This window comes from Onychostoma macrolepis, chromosome 10 (assembly GCF_012432095.1).
Source record: "Onychostoma macrolepis isolate SWU-2019 chromosome 10, ASM1243209v1, whole genome shotgun sequence".
Lineage (NCBI taxonomy): Eukaryota > Metazoa > Chordata > Actinopteri > Cypriniformes > Cyprinidae > Onychostoma > Onychostoma macrolepis.
This window is the reverse complement of record NC_081164.1, coordinates 471823-487816: the sequence shown is the minus strand read 5'-3', so window position 1 is coordinate 487816 and position 15994 is coordinate 471823. Positions and strand designations below refer to the sequence as shown.

The 15994-nt window shown below is 36.7% G+C and overlaps 1 protein-coding gene across 7 annotated transcripts in view; it reads right to left on the bottom strand.

Annotated features, from left to right (window-relative positions):
- Window positions 1-15994, bottom strand: part of LOC131548308 (uncharacterized) — a 39426-nt gene that overhangs the window by 7020 nt on the left and 16412 nt on the right. For 6 of the 7 annotated variants that reach the window (XM_058789532.1, XM_058789535.1, XM_058789536.1 and 3 more), the window contains 7 exons: window positions 3898-4005; window positions 3562-3759; window positions 3205-3443; window positions 2517-2629; window positions 1815-1951; window positions 346-396; window positions 36-196 (listed from right to left, as the gene is read on the bottom strand). In XM_058789532.1, coding sequence (XP_058645515.1) covers window positions 36-196; window positions 346-396; window positions 1815-1951; window positions 2517-2629; window positions 3205-3443; window positions 3562-3759; window positions 3898-4005 — 1007 coding nt within the window. Of the gene's footprint in view, window positions 1-18; window positions 197-345; window positions 397-1814; window positions 1952-2516; window positions 2630-3204; window positions 3444-3561; window positions 3760-3897; window positions 4006-15994 lie in introns of all 7 variants that reach the window. The other variant, XM_058789537.1, reaches the window with a different exon arrangement.

Below are 15994 nucleotides of genomic sequence, written 5' to 3'. Positions count from 1 at the left end.
AGAATTTGTTATTATTACCAATCAGCCCACTCCACCTTTGGCTTTTTGTAGAAATGAATGCTGGCCCTGTTTCTGTCTTCCAAAGATTCTCTTAGATTCAGGTTGAAGTTCAGACTTTCGTTGTTGTTTTTTTCCTCAAGTGCTGACTCTACATACAGTTGAGCTGACTTGTCTGGATTTGGTTCTGTAACCCAAGCTTAAAGAAAACAATGAATGTTAATATTGTATTTAAATACACATTGAATAAATAATCCATTTTGAAATGCAAATACATCACTAACACATAATAAATCGAGTCCAACAAGGCTTAACTGTTAAGTTATTCAATCTTCATGATTTGCTTACCCTTGACAGTGAAATCTAATTTCCCCAAGACACAAGCAGTGGGAGAATTATCTGTTGATAAGGAAAAAGCCTGTAGCATTACATGTAGCAATAACAAGTGTTAAATGTTATGTATGTGAGGTCTTAAAAGTGCAATATGTAAGATTGACAGCTAGCAGTTAAAATATATGCTGTAGTCCAAGTTCAAATTATTAGATAGTTGTTCCCCAGATTCTTTATCTTCAGACATGAAACTTTCACATTGCCAGACTGAGGACATGCAACAAGAATACGTGCAATTGACAGTGGTAAGCAATGAGCCTTACACTGTGATATGTATCCGTGTTTTACTCTGCCTTTGGTAAAGAAGCTATGTGCACGAATGCCAAGGCTTTTTAGGTCAGGTAGAGTCTGCAATCTCTGACCACTTTCTTTGTTGGCTTCCATGGCAGCAACACACTTTGTTTTCCACAAACTGGCTATCCAACATGTCTTCCAACCAATACGCCAGTATAGGTCGTTTGTCACTTCTCTGAAATATGACCCTTAGGAGTGTTTAGTATGTTTGATCCCCTATCGACAACAGGACACTTTCATACTAATGCATTGTACCCTTTTATCTGCATAATTTTTTGGGATTTGAGTATCTCAATTGATATTGGAGTATTGCATTATAGCCCGGAACATACCAAACTGACAATGATGAACTAGTGGTGACGAAAGCAGACTATGGGGTCAGCTCACGTCAAAGGCCACCCAAAGGCCAAGTAGCATGCCTATTCTGCACCTGCGTAAGAATTTTTTTTTTTCTCGTGCACTGGTTCACCAGCTGAACAGCCAATCAGAATAATCAGATGGCCCGACTGACCAATGAGCTCTGACATGTTGAATCGGCCAAAAAAAAGCAGACGAGGACCAACTTCAGCCGAAGGTGTGGAACACACTGAAAAAAATTTGTTGGCCGACTATCAAAAACTCCCCAGACAGCCAACCGTTGGCTTGGTATGTCCTGGGCTATGATATGCAATCATGTCACACTGCATTTAAATGAACATGCATTTTTATTGGTAATATATAGTAATTGGTAATATGTCATTTTATGGCGACAGATGCAAGACGACACTGTCATTATTTTTACGCCAGGTAGAGGGCACTTAACTTTAAAACATAAATATAGGTCATAATAAGGTAATTGCACAAACGACCTGTAGGGTTGTTTTTTGGAGGAAGACAGTTTCGGCAATCTGGGGTCTTTAAATACTATTGGCTAAATTGTCAGTGGGCGGGATCACACAGACCAAACCAAAAACAGTACCGGCCAGATTGCAGAGACATTTTGCAGTAGAACAACTGTATGTAGTATAATTTCAGACAAATGTATTTAAACTTAGCATGTTTCCTAAATCTCTGCTAACATGTCATAGTAATTTTATGCTTTAATACAGTTAAAATACATATAGCACCTTTAAATCAATGTAATGAAACCTTACTGAACAAATCCTGATCTGTGCCTGCCTCCTGATTGTCCAAATTAATAACTTGATCCTGTGAGGTGGAGGCACATGTCGTACTTGTTGTAGGCACTGCTGCATCCTCATTTTGCATTTCAATTTCACCCTGTGACTGCCTTAAAAAAAAATTTGTTGTTACTTAAAATTCAAACATTAGGCAAAATTATGTAAATGACACCTGCCATACTACCCTATTACTTTAAAGTAGTAATACCTAAATTACTAACACATTTCAAACATGTTCATTTCTTATAAGTAGGTCTATGCGATTATAGGGTACACCCAAGGTGCAAAATTAGCCTAACTCTTTCCAAAGGACATTAATGAAAACATGCTTTGCCAAACTAATTATTTCTTAACTACAACATTACTTGGTTTGCAATGAAATGTTAGATTGATCATCCGCTCTCCATTTATTTTAGTGGAATAAAACTGGAAAATGGAAGAAACTTATTTCTTCCTCTATCAAATGCTTAAGTTTTGCTAAAGTACTATACTACAAGACAATCATGTTCAAAATCGGTGGCTATTTCTTGTGATACACATAGATTTGCTCACTTTTTATAATTTTGGACCATAAGAAGAACACTATATGGAAATAGTAAAATATATCCTATCATGTAGCAGCAATGTTAACATACCCTTAATATGACAATTACATCTTTAGATTTTGAGTATTACCTTGAACATGCGTCACTATGTGATCTGATTTGTGAGAAAGGAAATTTTTCTCCACAAATCAGACATTCTGTAGAGGGTCCAGGTTGAGCGTCTACTGGTTCATCATTCAACACCTATTTAAAATAAAGACATTTCAAAAATGCATTTAAAAAAAAGTTGATTCAACTTTTACAAGACCCAATTAAAACAAATTTCTCAATTTACTCTAAATGAATCATTATTATAACAGTTATCACTTAACAGCATTCAGCATCAGTGGTTCTCAAGCAGATCTGTAGGGTCCACATGGTGGGCCTAAGCAAACTTGCAAGGGAGACACTGGATGACTAAAAATGATTTAATACCAAAGGAAATATCTTAGTGACACAGGGTGACCTTTGAGACAAAAATGTTGAGAACCACTGTGTTATATACTTTGAAGCATTTATGTGTGCTTATATCAAGGACAGACAACTGTGGTCCTGAAGGGCCACTGTCCTGCAGAGTTTATCTCTATCCCTGATAAAAAACTTGCATGCCTGCAGCTTTATAGTAATGCTAAAGACACTAATTACCATGTTCAGTTGTGTTTGACTGGGTTTGGAGCAAAACTCTGCAGGACAATGGCCCTTAAGGACCGAAGCTACCCATCCCTGATATACATAATACAGTAAATCACCCAAAAGTAAAAAAGGAAATGCAGTCTTACATTCTCCATATTCAAATTCCTTTGCAGTGGGCGAATGTAAATTGTAGAATTATTTATAAAGACAGCAGGATCTTTCAGATATCTCACACTGTAACCCTGATTAGGGCATGGGATTAAGGAGAGATTGCGGTTATGTGTGGTTCCTGAAATTTTCAGCAACTCAAAACCACCTGCATCTCTCATCTCTGGATAGGTAGAAAGAATGAAGTCCATAAAATCTGCTGAACTGTCTTGATTACCTGTAAAGTAAAGACAAAGTCAACTTAGTTTTATATTTGTTTTTCACATTACAGTCAGACAATGATCTGTCAAAATCACATATCCCAGCAGTGACTACTTTTTAGTCAAAAGACATACCTCGAAAGACTAGGCGCTTGTCACCCAACCCCAATCTTTGGAGTTGGTCTTTGCCAACCCTACTTGGGACAGTACTTGCATCTTTCCGCCCAAGGCAACAAAATGTGTGTGTGTAAGTGGAAAGTGTATGTGTGTTTCTTGCTGGTCGCCTTGTCCTGCTTTGATTGTTATATGCAGCAAATAACCTGGAAACCTCAGCTGGTAAGGGTGAAAAAAATAATTGAATAACACAAGACAGCAATGTTTCGCAATATTCTAAACCAGCACATATACAGCTGTTTAAACTGTACATACAAACACATTCAAAAAAAAAAAAAAAATTGTGTATTCCTCTACCTTCGACAGGATGTGTGCCTGATGCACCCCGAACAGAGCCAGATGAAGAAGTTGATGGAGTGGCAGATGGAATGGTGGCTGAAGAGCCAGATGAATTTGCTGTTGACCCTGGCATAAATGATCAGCGTGTATTAGTAACATGTAGTATTTTGTGTCTAGAATAGAAGACATTTTAAACCGTTCAAAAAATAGCAATACTGAGTTTTTTAAAAAAACAAAAAAAAAAACAAATCAAGTATACAAATTATAATTTAAATGAAAAAAAAATTGGTAATTCAGATGTAAAGTTTACCACATCACTTCAACACTCTACTGACCTACTACTTGTAAAGGTAACTGGGATATATAATAATATAGCCTAATCACTGTCATGCAACAAGTGTAAAATTTAACTTTTAATGTACGTTTAAGCAATTGTTGCTGTTTCCAGTTCAGCAAACAGACAACAATGCTATTACTATGTTCCAATACATGTAAATTAAATGCCAGTTAAGCTGTTAACCACAGCGGAGTTATTTATATATATATATATATATATATATTAGGGCTGACAGTCAATAATATATATATTTTTAAATCTAATTAATTGCAAGATGTTTTGATTAATTAATCTAATTAATTGTAATTAATCGCAAAATAAATTTGACTGTGAAAATACCCACAAAAGATTATTTAAAGCTGTTTAATATGAAAGTATCAAGTAGACATTACAAATTGTAGCTTTAGAAATATTTGATTTGATTCAACATAAAATTTATTGCACAGAACTTTAGGCTACAACGGCCTAACATAAACTATGGAACATAAAATAAGATAATTTGAGAAACATCTCAGCAGTGTTGCCAGATTGGAAATCTACCAGAAGCTCAATATTATCGTATTTGGAAGAAAATTATCAAACACGAGTCCAGCATTCAGAATACAGCTATTTATCTAGATGTTACAGCTATTTATCCTTTTCAGCACTCATTTTCTATACTTTATTGCTAAACTATCGACCTCAGCTTTGAAACAACTGACCTAAGTGCGGCAGGAACGTGAGAGAGAGTCAATCTCCACGATGATTGGTCAAGAAGATGTGAGATGAGATGAAAGACATGCGTAACAGCACGTTCAAGTCTCCTCACAATCATGAATTGTGAGAATTCTAACCCTAACCCAATCATGAAGGTTGACGTAGGATCCACACAGCTAGATCAATGAGTATAGAAGCCCTATGATTACAACGACTATCATTTGGTGTCACAAAATTCTGAAATTATCGTACATTATGGTAGTATTGATCGTACAGAGGTCAATATTATGGTACAAATACGATAATTATGGTATGTCTGGCAACACTGCATCTCAGTATTTTTGTTCATACAATGAAAGTCATTGGTAACCAAAACAGCTTTGTTACCAACAGTCTTCAAAATACCTTCTTTTATGTTCCAAAAAAGAAAGTAAGTCTTTCAGGTTTGAGTAAATGATGACAGAATTTATTTATTTATTTATTTTGGGTGAACTATCCCTTTAAAGTTTTTATTATGATGATTATTATTATTATTATTAATTAGTTTTATTTAATTTAATTTTGTATTAAATTATATTCTAAATAAGAAACTAATTCTGCCAGCAGGTGGCGGTAAATATCTTTACGAGTCATTTGATTTATTCAAATGGCTGATTCATTCAGGAATTAAGTAAATATTAATTGGCCTTTGAATCATTGATTCACACTATTCGTTCAAAACGCGGATTCATTCAGAAACTAAACACCTCTGTGTTGCTCGAAGATGCACAACAATTCTGCTATGGCTTTAAAGGTCTACCAATCATATATTTGAAAAGACCAAAATGAGCCAAGCTATTAGTTCCGCCCACTCACAGAAAGCACTGACAATGACGCAAGTCGCTCTCCCTATGTAGTCAAAATATATATATATGTATGCATATTTTGCGATTAACTTAAAATGTATTATTTTGATATATAAATTGAAATTAAAATGTATTTTGTTATGATTCACCTAGTAATTTATTTGCTTGGTTCATGGCTTATAATGCTGTAGAATGATGACTTGGAAAAATCATAAAATTACTTTTTGCAAACATTTTTACAAATCCTATAAAATCTATTATTCACTGCTTACACATTTAATCCACAATCTATCTTCTTGGAGACATACAGAGATGAGTCTGGATTATATATATATATATATATATATATATATATATTTGATAAAATGAATATACACAATGATTTTCAGGTCTTCCTCACGGTGCTCCATTTCTTCAAGTTTATCAGCTGCCTCTCTAAGCAGCTCAGACACACGTCGCCCCGCAATAATTCTGGTCTTCAGGTCCTCGAGGCCCGAGCTGCAAGATGTGCTTTTGGGGGAAAACGTGCACTCATCTTCTTATTTGGTTTATTGGTATTCATATGCGATTCATATCGCCACCTACTGGATTGTTATTTCTGGGATCACTTCCGTTTTTTGGCTTTTTTTCAGATGCGGAAGTAAAATTTTCTCACAAAACGACTCCAGAAGCCTCGGTAGCGTGTTTATAAATATTTTCTAGTTCCTACATTTATTAATCTAGTTTCTACATTATTTTTCTAAACAATGACTTACTGGGTGTCTAACCTGCAATAGCCTATGTTCTTTATCATTTTGAGGAAACAATATATTTTTCTCGTGGCCACGAATTTTATGTGCAAACGAACCTGCGTAACCATAGTAACCTTGGATATTCAGAAATGGATTTACGAATACATTAATAAAATTTTTGAATTTAATAAAGCGCAGAATTAAGAAAATATTATATTAACCTACCTGTACATTAGTGCGTGATATGTTGCAGATATATAGGCTACAGTCCACAGACAACATTTATGAACCTTGTTATAATCAATACATTTAAAAATAAGACATGTAACATGCCTAGAAAAAAACAAAAACATTACTATCTTTCCCATCCATCCAGGTTTTTAAATCAATTTAGTGATCATTTCTTTCTTTCTTTCTTTCTTTCTTTCTTTCTTTAATTAAATTACGGAATTTTACGGGTTCTCTGTACAGGAATTTAACATAGGCTAGGCCTAGGCTATACATTTTTTTTGATAGCCTAGTAATAGGTTATATGCTAATAATAATATATAGCCTATAATATATATAATATATAGTCTAATTTCTGCACTTTCTTAAATTCAAAACAAAATGTAAAAAGAATTTAAGCTAAAATATTAATCTCATCCCAAAGTCTTTTAAATCCATTCACGTAGGTTATTCACGCACCTGCGCTTTTTTGAACGAAAAAATAAAACCCAGGATAAATTCATAGGCTACATACAAAAGGATGTGGCTCTCCAGGACCGACTTTGGCCACCCCTGGTTTAATCGAATTAAAATTCTTACGCTGCTTTTACAGTTAGGCTACACTGCCTATAGCCTATTAGACCCACGCCAAGCTTTGATAGGCACACTGAGTGTTACGGATTCACTTTAATTTAACATGGGCTATGCATCAATTGTAATGGACATCACATGATTTTTTTTTTGTTTAAACCAATAAAATCATATGTTTTTATATTATGTGTAATGCCCGGTCACTGCTTGGTCCTTGATCAACCAACCACAATGCAGATATGATTCCTAACTTAATCTGATGAGCTACAGGCATCACAAAAGAAAGAGATGACTAACCAACTAGACCACTTTTTACCTTTTATATGCAGATTTATATTCATGGTAGCCTCATCAACTTGCACCTATTATAAGACTATCAAGTGATAATTTTCAAAGTCATTTTGAAGATCCTTCAGAGTTGCAGAGCACAGGTGTTTTTTTTTGTTTTTATTTAATGTCCATCAATGGACATCAGGTCTTGAAAGTTAGTCAGCAGGAACCTCATGAATTAAATAAAATCAAAATAAAATAAAATCTCTTTATTGTCACACATCGTGTACACGAGTGTGTTTTTGTACAAATCGTATCCTACGAGTGAGGTAGTACAATTCGTAATTAGCCACCTCATAAAATACATACAAACTGTTCATGAGATAGCATTGACAAATCCCAAAACCTAAAGTACTGTTTAAATTGTATCTGTGTTCTGTTTTTTTTTTTCTTTTTTGTGTGTGTGTGTTTTGTTCTTATATTTACTGACTGTTCACTTTGATGTTTGAACTTTATATTTATTAGTAGTTTTTGTTGTGGTATCTAGATTTGTAAAACTGAACTGTTATCTAAAATTTGGGAATCAAAAATAACGATAACAACACTATTTTATATTTTTGTTGCAGGGCAAGTAAACATTTTGAACCACTATCCCGACACTCACTGGTCAAGAGCAGTGATTTCCCTCTTTTCTTTATTAACATGACACAGAGAGCAGCAGTACTATATTAATATCCAAATAACAGATCTAATGTTACACATCAAAATTTAACACAGTTGTTTGCTTTCACTGAAGTAATTCAGTGTTGCATAAGTAGCTTTCCATGCACGCAGAGTCAGTCAACGCCAGTAACACATTGAGATCTTTTTTGTGGCTTAGCCTATTGCATTTAAAAGCTAGCTCTTCCCACATTATTTTCTCATTTATGCATGTTCTTTTCATAAAAACAAAATGCGCGCACATATATCGCTTTAAACTTTAAAGTTTAAAGACATTTGTTATCTGGTAGGCCTATTATCTGGAAACATCAGACACAATTAATTGCTTTGCTTCCAAAGTCATACGCAACTTTTGTTAACTAATATAGCATATAACAAGAGTTATTTTATTTACAACAGTAAGTTAATATGTATGATAGGCCTATTTAGTAAAATTTATGCAGAATCGCTTAGACTACATCAGGATTACAATGCGTCATTAGACCTAAATTCCACATGCTTATTTCATATAGGCTTGCCTATTTAATTTTATTTTGGATATAGGCTATGATAATGATGATAATGATGATAATGCTGATGATGATAATACTAACAGTACTACAACTCATAGTAAAGAAAGGAAGAATAGCCTATTAGGCTACATATTGGTCTGCATGGTATGTGCAGTATGGGTTAATATAACATTTTCTTAATTCTGCGCTTTATTAAATTCAAAACATTTTATTAATTTATTCATAATATTCATGTCTGAATATACAAGGTTGCTATAGTCACGCAGGTTCGTGCAATAAACGCATGGCCACGAGAAATAAATGTTGTTCTCTCAGCATAAGAAGTTGTGTTCGCCGAACATGTCCCCTACCCTACCTGCCATCTTTTTGATCATTTTATCATGAAAATAGGTTTTATTTCTTTAAAAAAACACCTTAGGCCTACATATAATTATCACAGAAACAAATCCACAGCTGAACCGTGGCAACAAGTAGTGGTGTTTTCGTAATCAGCGTAACCTATTTGAAGGAATCAGTTGAATGGATTGAACTCACTCGTTAAGACAGTGACTTGGCGCCACCTAGTGTCTGTTTTAGTTTCATATTAAACGTATCATTTAACTGATAAATATTGACATATTTCTGCCTTCAAAATTTAAAACATTAATTTCATAACATTTTATGCATTTGTAGGTTTATTGCAGTGTAAATGCTTTCAGTAATGATGTCTCTAAAGGCTTTTGTTGACACTGATTGGATTTTTACTAGTAACAGCCCTTTATTATTTTAACTGAGTTTATCGATTGGAATTAAGAACGTGGCATTCCATATACATGATGCATACATTAATACGTTTTTTTTTTTTTTTTAAATGCCCCTGGACATCAGTTTACAGGTTTGTTTCTGATGCTGTCAATGTTGTTTTTGGTTTTTGGTTACATTAAAAAAATGCAGTTAGCTCAAAAAACTGAGGGCACACGTCAGGCGCTGTTTGGATGAGCGTGATGCTTGTGTGTTCAGTGCATGTGGTGTGTGTTTCACCAGCTCCGTTCCCGTGGGCACCTCTTGTCTGACCTAATTCTGGATATTTCCAGCCTAAGACGTGTGATTAATCCGTATCTAAAGCTGTGTCTACACCAAGAGAACCCATTATAATCAGTTGATGTGGTGACTGTCCACACGGGAAGAGGCGCGAGGCGACCGATCTTCTACAGTAACCTCCTTCTATTCCGAATATTGGAAACATGCCTTGTATGCTTTGAAAGTGAAACCTAAAAAAACAGCGAGCATAAGAGAGCGATTGCACGCTTTCGCGAGCTTCAGAAAATGCACGCGATCACAGATTGCAGGCTTCCCAGCCGAAACAACCCCCCACGTGAAACTGAAATAATAACGGTAATATAAGATTTTGGTCATATCGCCCATCTAAGTCATTCATCCCACACTATCAACAGGCGCGTCATGTAGGCTACACTTCTTGTACTTCATTTGGGCACCACAAGGTGTCACTGTGGCCTCAAGCTGGACACTAGAGACAGCATCTGTTAAATTGATTAAAATACACATTATTTGTATAACTTTTGAAATATTTAAACCACAAATGTCATGGATGACAATTTTAACACGAAACAAAAAGATATATATCTCGTTATAATATGTTAATATGGTGTTTTAATATCTGGAAATTAATAAAACGGGTTTAAGAATGATATTTGCGCAAGAGACTTTATTTTAAAGTGTGACCACATGGTGTCGCTCGTGCTCCATGATAAACCCCCATGTCCACATCAGACGTATTTGGTCATTCGCAAACCGTAACAGTTAAATATTCAAGTAAAATTATTTTTAAAAACGAACATCTTCGTAAAATATGCAGAACTACCCAGGGCCCTAATAAAAAAGACGTGATATTAATTTAAATACATGAAACGTAATATATTTATTAGCCACATAATAGAGTTAAAATTTAAATAAATTAAATAATATTATGTAGAACTTAAATAATTAAACGTTCATAGTTTAAATATTTTATTAGTATTTTAAATATATAATCTAAATCTTAAATATCTCTTCCACCATGTATCTGTAAAATAACAGAGATCGTGAGAAATGTGTACTGTTTAGACCGTAAAAATACGCTTCCATATGTGAAAACACCGTACATAATCAGTTTCTAAAATTCTATAAGGTTAAAGAGGCTAGCAACGTGTAAAGCGCCATTAAATTGATAAATTGTGACTGCTTGTTCCTGTGTAAGCTTACCGCTAAAATAAAATTGGCAGTACAGGCCTTTAAATAGCATAAAACGTTTTTTAGATGCTGCAGTTACACAAGACTCACCTAACTTTTGGAACTCTTCAGACGATTTTTGACGATTAGGTTTGTGACTTTTTTCTTGAAAAAAAAAAAAAAAGAACAACATCGGTAAGTCCTATTTATTTTCCTCGAAATTCAATGTCACTCTGTTTGAATTATATAGTTAATACTCTTTAAAAGCTTAGTATATTTTCAACAGAGCTCTATTGATTTAAACTATTTTAATAGTTTTCCTATTATAGGGGAATCAAATGGGGAACAAAGTGTTTTTAGCCAGATTGATTTGTGTAAGTCTCTTAAGTCTTTTATGATATTTTGATATCGTTGAACAATTTTAAATATTTAAATGAAGATGATTTCTGGTTTATTTTTAGTGACAGCGCAGCTGATGAGTGAGCAAGCATCACAAAATGGTAAAATATTCATCTTTTGAATTGTAACTTTGACGGCATTGTTAAAGCACCAGCTACTTTGTGATGGTTAAAACTCTAACGCTGTCGAGGATCTGTTTAACCTAGAGTCTGATGGTCTTTTGATAACTATATAACTATATGATATTATTTATTTTTCTTCTTCTAGAGATAATCGACCTCACTGATGAATGCGGTGCTTGTTTTGAACAGGCAGGACTGAGTTTTTCTGACAACGTACGGATTCCTTTGAAGAAGAAGAAAAAAAGGAACGTCGCTTGTATTATTCCAAATCTGAGAGAAGATTTGCATAGAGGTGAGAGACTATTGTATTTTTTTATTATTATAAATCATGTGGTGCTCGTGTGAACTGCTAGATCATTTTGATGCATATATCTTAAAGATGTCTATGGTGATAATTAAGTTAATTAATTAAATTTGGTAGTGTTTTTTAATTTTAATTTTTTTCTTTAAATGGAAACCGTGTCACAGTTTTGTCATTGTGAATTGGAGCTATCTGTTTATATTTTTTAATGATGTTCTCCCCATTACCGACGGGATTGGTGACGGGGGTTCGGAAGACGTCGTAGACGAAGTTCTGAAGAACGTGCCGGCGAGAAGTGTGAAAAACAGTCGATACAATTAGACAAAATGTCTAAAGCTAAAGGACTCAGCACTTGGAACGAATTGGGCGAATTCGTGTTTAAGGGTAAAGCAGTGCCAGGCTCACACATGCTCGATCTGCTAAAAAATGTTACAGCGCCGGGTCCGGGATGACCGAAGACCTCTAGGATGATCGGAGTTTCTGCAGGCGTTTGCCGAATTAAACATACCATTTTCTACTGTACCGAATAATCATGTTAGAAGCACGATTAGTTCTTTAAAAAGCAAGCCTGGAGATATCGTATACACACCGGAACCCTCGCGTCCTTCTAAAAAGATGCCAAAAGAGAATTTCACGAGCTCTGAGGACCGATGGACCTGCGTTCAAATCACCGACTATCGATCGGAGGCCGTGGTTAGAATTTTAGCGATGTAATCTTTAAATGTTGTGTATACTAGCGTTTCAATATTTTTAAATAAATGTCTGTAAACCGATGTCGGCTTTAAGAGTCTTTATTTACGATCAATCAAATACATTGGATAATTCAATCATGCAACACAGATGAAATACACGCCTGCACACAATGAATACACGAAAACATTTTTTCATTACAAACATTAGATCCAAGTCTTTTCACAAATAGCGACACCATTTTATCATTTTTAATATAATCGCCGCTGTACAAATTCATCACTTGGCTATACTCATGACCCTTGGCTATGTGATATAGGAAAACACACAGTGCTGACCGCACACGTCCAAGTAAAATCCTGGACCCGCTTTGGTAGAATATAACACAACGGAGGTATTGGTTATTAAAAAGTTTTTGATGGATGTTGGAAAGTGATTGCTGTCAGGCGCGTTGCCGAAGCTATCGAAAAAACACCCGGAACCCTCTTGAGTTAAATAAGTTACCCAGTGCTGTCCCGGACGGTTTCAGAAGGGTCCGTATTAACGATAGCCAGTGCCGGTAAGGTCTTTAACAGCCGTTCAGGCAGATGATCGCTCGGAAGAACTCTGAGTGTTACACAAAATTTTGTCCATGATGGCCATGAGTTGTATCGTGTTCATATTTCTGTTCAGTAGTAATCGACCAGGACCTGTCTGTGGTAAGACACCTCAATGATGCTGTTAAACACGGCGTAAACGATGAGATTAATATTATGCGTCAGTGGTTGTTTGAAACGTGCTTCGAGTCGGATATTCCCGGACTTGATGAGCGATATGTGCTGACCGCAGTCTTCGTCAGGCGTGAGGTTAAAGGCGTAAAGCGAATACCCTCTCAGAAAATCAGCCCTGTTGATAGAGAGAGCCTGATTTTTAAGATGCCTTCCGGTAGTGGTCGCCAACTGATAAAATTCTCGTACGGCCGCTCCTGCGGCAAAGTTTGGCTGGAGAGGCTTGGTGGGAAATTGCTGTCCGTCTACGTAGACGGCCAGGAACTCCAAATCGTAATGTTTGAACGCGAACAGGTTTTTATTGTAGGACCCGGTGAACGCGTCATTATCTACCATAGCCAGGACGATAGATTTTGGTAATGTCCCCAAAAAAAAATTTTCTTGATTTGATACGCGGGAACCTACGGGTAAGGAGAAATTTTTTAGACAGACCCTATCTATGGGGTACTTGGCCGTGGTCGAGAGCAAGGACTGGGCATGCGCCAGTCTCACGGACGGCGATACGGACACTTTCTTGACGAAAAGGGATGCTGACACGATATTTAGTTTATAGGCCACGTCCTCGCCGGTCATCAGGCAGAATTCATCTTTGTGAATAGGAGCCAGCAAATCCACAACACCGCTCCCGGTGGTGTAGAGCGATCTCTTGGTCAGACCGGCGTTACGTCCCACAGGGTCGGTTTCATCCATGTGACCCGCCGTGTCTTTGAAAAACAGACCGGCTAAGAAAAGCGATTCCAGCGCATCTTTGCTGTAGTTGATAAGACTCTCGATGATACATCGGTAAGGCTAGGTGCTCGAGCTCTGAGATATCAATCGGTCGCCGAGACTGATGTCAACTTGTGAAAATATAGTAGCTCCTGGGTAGTTGATTAGGGCTACCTTTGCAGGGTCTGGGATGTCTCCCCCATTAGGTCTTGTGATTTTAAGACGTAGAAACATCAACGTGTTATTTAGGTCGATGTAATCTTCGCAGGTTCCTGGGATAAAAAACTCCAAAGGCGACGAGTCAATATAACCGATAAAGGTGGTACTTCTAAATAGGCGTTTTTCTGCATCAGCGGGACTGTAAACAAATCCAATTTGGACTTAATACACTCTCCCGACATGCGGTGAAGTAACGCCATGTTTGAAAATTGTTCTCTTAGCCGAGACTTTTGTTTCGTAGTCTTCTTACACTTTCTGCTTTTGACTGAGACCTTCTTGGGTCCACGCCTTGTTTTCTTAATAGAACGGTCACGCCTCCTCATACCGGGAGATTTAGACATTCTCTTACGAGCCATAACCGTTTATTGGAAAAAAACGAATATATTAATTATTCGAACTGAGCTTTAGAAAAATCGTTATAGGATCTTGACAGAACGTTTGAGACAACATCGTTTGCTATATTTGTACCGATTTCAGGTGCGGTTTAGCGATGCTGAACCCCCTTTTTAACAACAGTATGGCCAACCTAAACAGACCTCTGAAAAGACCTCCTAGACCGGCCTCGTACATAACGGCACCGCCCGCATATCCCGGTAGTCCACCGCCGGCCTGATTTCGATAATAATCGACATAATCAGCGGCATTCATCCCACGTGGGTTGTAATAAGCCATTTTTAAAGCGCCGATTGTTTCACAGGCCTAAAGTGTAGTTTTACCATAACTTTCCCGTAAGAAAATGGTATTTCACGGTTTTGGTCGTCCTTTAATTCTATGACGATGTTCGTGATGAGCGACTTGTTGACTGGTGCGTAATGGGGTTTGTCGTATCTAATACTGACGGTATCATTGTCGCCCCTCTTTATATGTACGCATCTTAAAAGGGGTACGTATGAATCACCGACCGATTGGTATTCGATAATGTCGGTATAAACGTACATCGTATAGAAACCCGCGTTGATATCGGCCTGGTGAGGAGCATCCGTAATAACGCTCTTTGTAAAATCAGCTTTTTCGTGATAGGCGGAACATCCTAAAGCCTCGCCGGGTTTCATCCCTAAAATAGCGGCTAGTTTCCCGTGGAAGCTTACCAAAATGTTGGGCTTTGCTACCAGTTGGACTTTGTTTTTTAAATTTATCGTAGCCTAATACAGCCCCGGGGGCGATAATCGCATTTATCGCACCGATCACTGCACGAACATTCTCATAGTACCCCCGTTATTTGGATATTCCTTGATAGGACATCCCCGATAACCGTTTAAACATGTCTTCGCCTGGTTTATTAGCGTGTTTCTGGGATGGGGCGGGTAGACTTGCAAGCTGAAAATCCCGTCGTCATCGTTAAAGCTGTACCAGCTTCTAGGATATTCAATCTCAGCAAGACCTACTTGCCACTCTCCTTTCAGGTTTATAGTCTTTGCTAGCCTGGTCGTATAACTAGATATGCGATTTTCAGGATAAACTGATAAAGAGGCGTTGCACGGCAACGTGACGTAGAAACCGCGGCCATCCATGGTAATCCTTTACTCAAATGATCTCTTTTGGTAAAGGCGTGTGCGTTTTAAGGTTTTAGAAGTCCAACACAGCTTTTTTGTCTATATAGCTATTACATTTCGAAGGCCATCCTAACTATTTCACTAAAACTAGCGTAGATCGCCCCTGTTTTTTCTCCCCTAAAATCTTTTCCACCTTAAATGCCTTGTTTTCGTAACTCTTCTTCGTAAAACACACCGTCGATGACATTGCCGTCATAATCAGACAACCTGTATACGGGAGGATTACGTGGAATACACAC